A 927-nucleotide genomic window follows, 5' to 3' on the forward strand; every position below is an offset into this window, starting at 1 on the left:
TCGTGACATAAAACATCAAACTTTATTAACATAACTCTCGAGTGATCAACACAAACTCTTGCCATAACATGAAATCGATCTTAACCCCACTCCAAGTTATTTAAAAAATAAAATAAGACAGCAAGATGACGCTAGGAACGTCTACACTTCCAAGAAAAAAGAAACAATTAACAAAGCCAATAGATAATGAAACAAAACAATAACATCAAGTGAAAGGGGTAGTCCGTACGATCATTAATTAAATTAATTAAGCGCAATTTGGAGAACTAAGATTGCATTTTGAGGGAAGATCCATGGCAAGAGTTGCATTAATCTTGAAAGCAGATATCATTGGACTGTTTTTGAAAGTGCAAAGGCAAGGCAAATCTGCTTTGCTTAAAGCAGTGCAGCATTTTTCAGATGGTGGCAATGGTTTAGGACCAGATACTGCTGGCTTACATGACATTAGATCAGCAATGCTTAAACCACACGATGAATCTCCTGCCGCCACCATTTCAAATCCAACGGCTGCAACCATCACAAGTGTCAAAAAGATGACAAGCTTTTGCTTTGCTTCCATTATTGAAGTTTTGGAACTTTTTTACTATCTTTGTTGTTTTGTGGATGGTGGTTTTGAGGAGTGTGGTTATAGGGTTTATATAGAGGATGAAGACATTGGCTTTAGGCTGTACTATAGCTAGCTAGTTGATGACTATTTTATTTTTGTTAATGACATTTCACATGCAGTTCTAAATGGAAACATGACATGTCCTAGCAAAATATAGTGATTTTAGTGCTTGAATAATTATGAGCAAAGTTTCGTCGGTGGCCTAAACCATCCCCTGTTACATTTTCGGAGTAAGATGGTTGAAGGTATAATTAAGCAAATAAAAATATGCACTCTTTAATTTAAGTTTTTAGATAAGATAGTTATATATGTACTTCATT

At 35.2% G+C, this 927-nt stretch overlaps 1 protein-coding gene across 1 annotated transcript; it reads right to left on the bottom strand.

Moving 5' to 3' along the window:
• LOC109216971 (putative lipid-transfer protein DIR1) lies at window positions 1-618 on the bottom strand. Its single transcript, XM_019381193.1, has one exon. The coding sequence runs from the start codon at window positions 557-559 to the stop codon at window positions 248-250; it is 312 nt and encodes a 103-aa protein (XP_019236738.1). The 5' UTR covers window positions 560-618; the 3' UTR covers window positions 1-247.
• Between the last annotated feature and the right edge of the window lie 309 nt (window positions 619-927).

The sequence above is a fragment of the Nicotiana attenuata genome, unplaced genomic scaffold, assembly GCF_001879085.1.
Source record: "Nicotiana attenuata strain UT unplaced genomic scaffold, NIATTr2, whole genome shotgun sequence".
Lineage (NCBI taxonomy): Eukaryota > Viridiplantae > Streptophyta > Magnoliopsida > Solanales > Solanaceae > Nicotiana > Nicotiana attenuata.

What these genes read in the sequence shown, in the direction of transcription:
- LOC109216971 (XM_019381193.1), bottom strand. Translation starts at nt 559, where the DNA reads ATGGAAGCAAAGCAAAAGCTTGTCATCTTTTTGACACTTGTGATGGTT.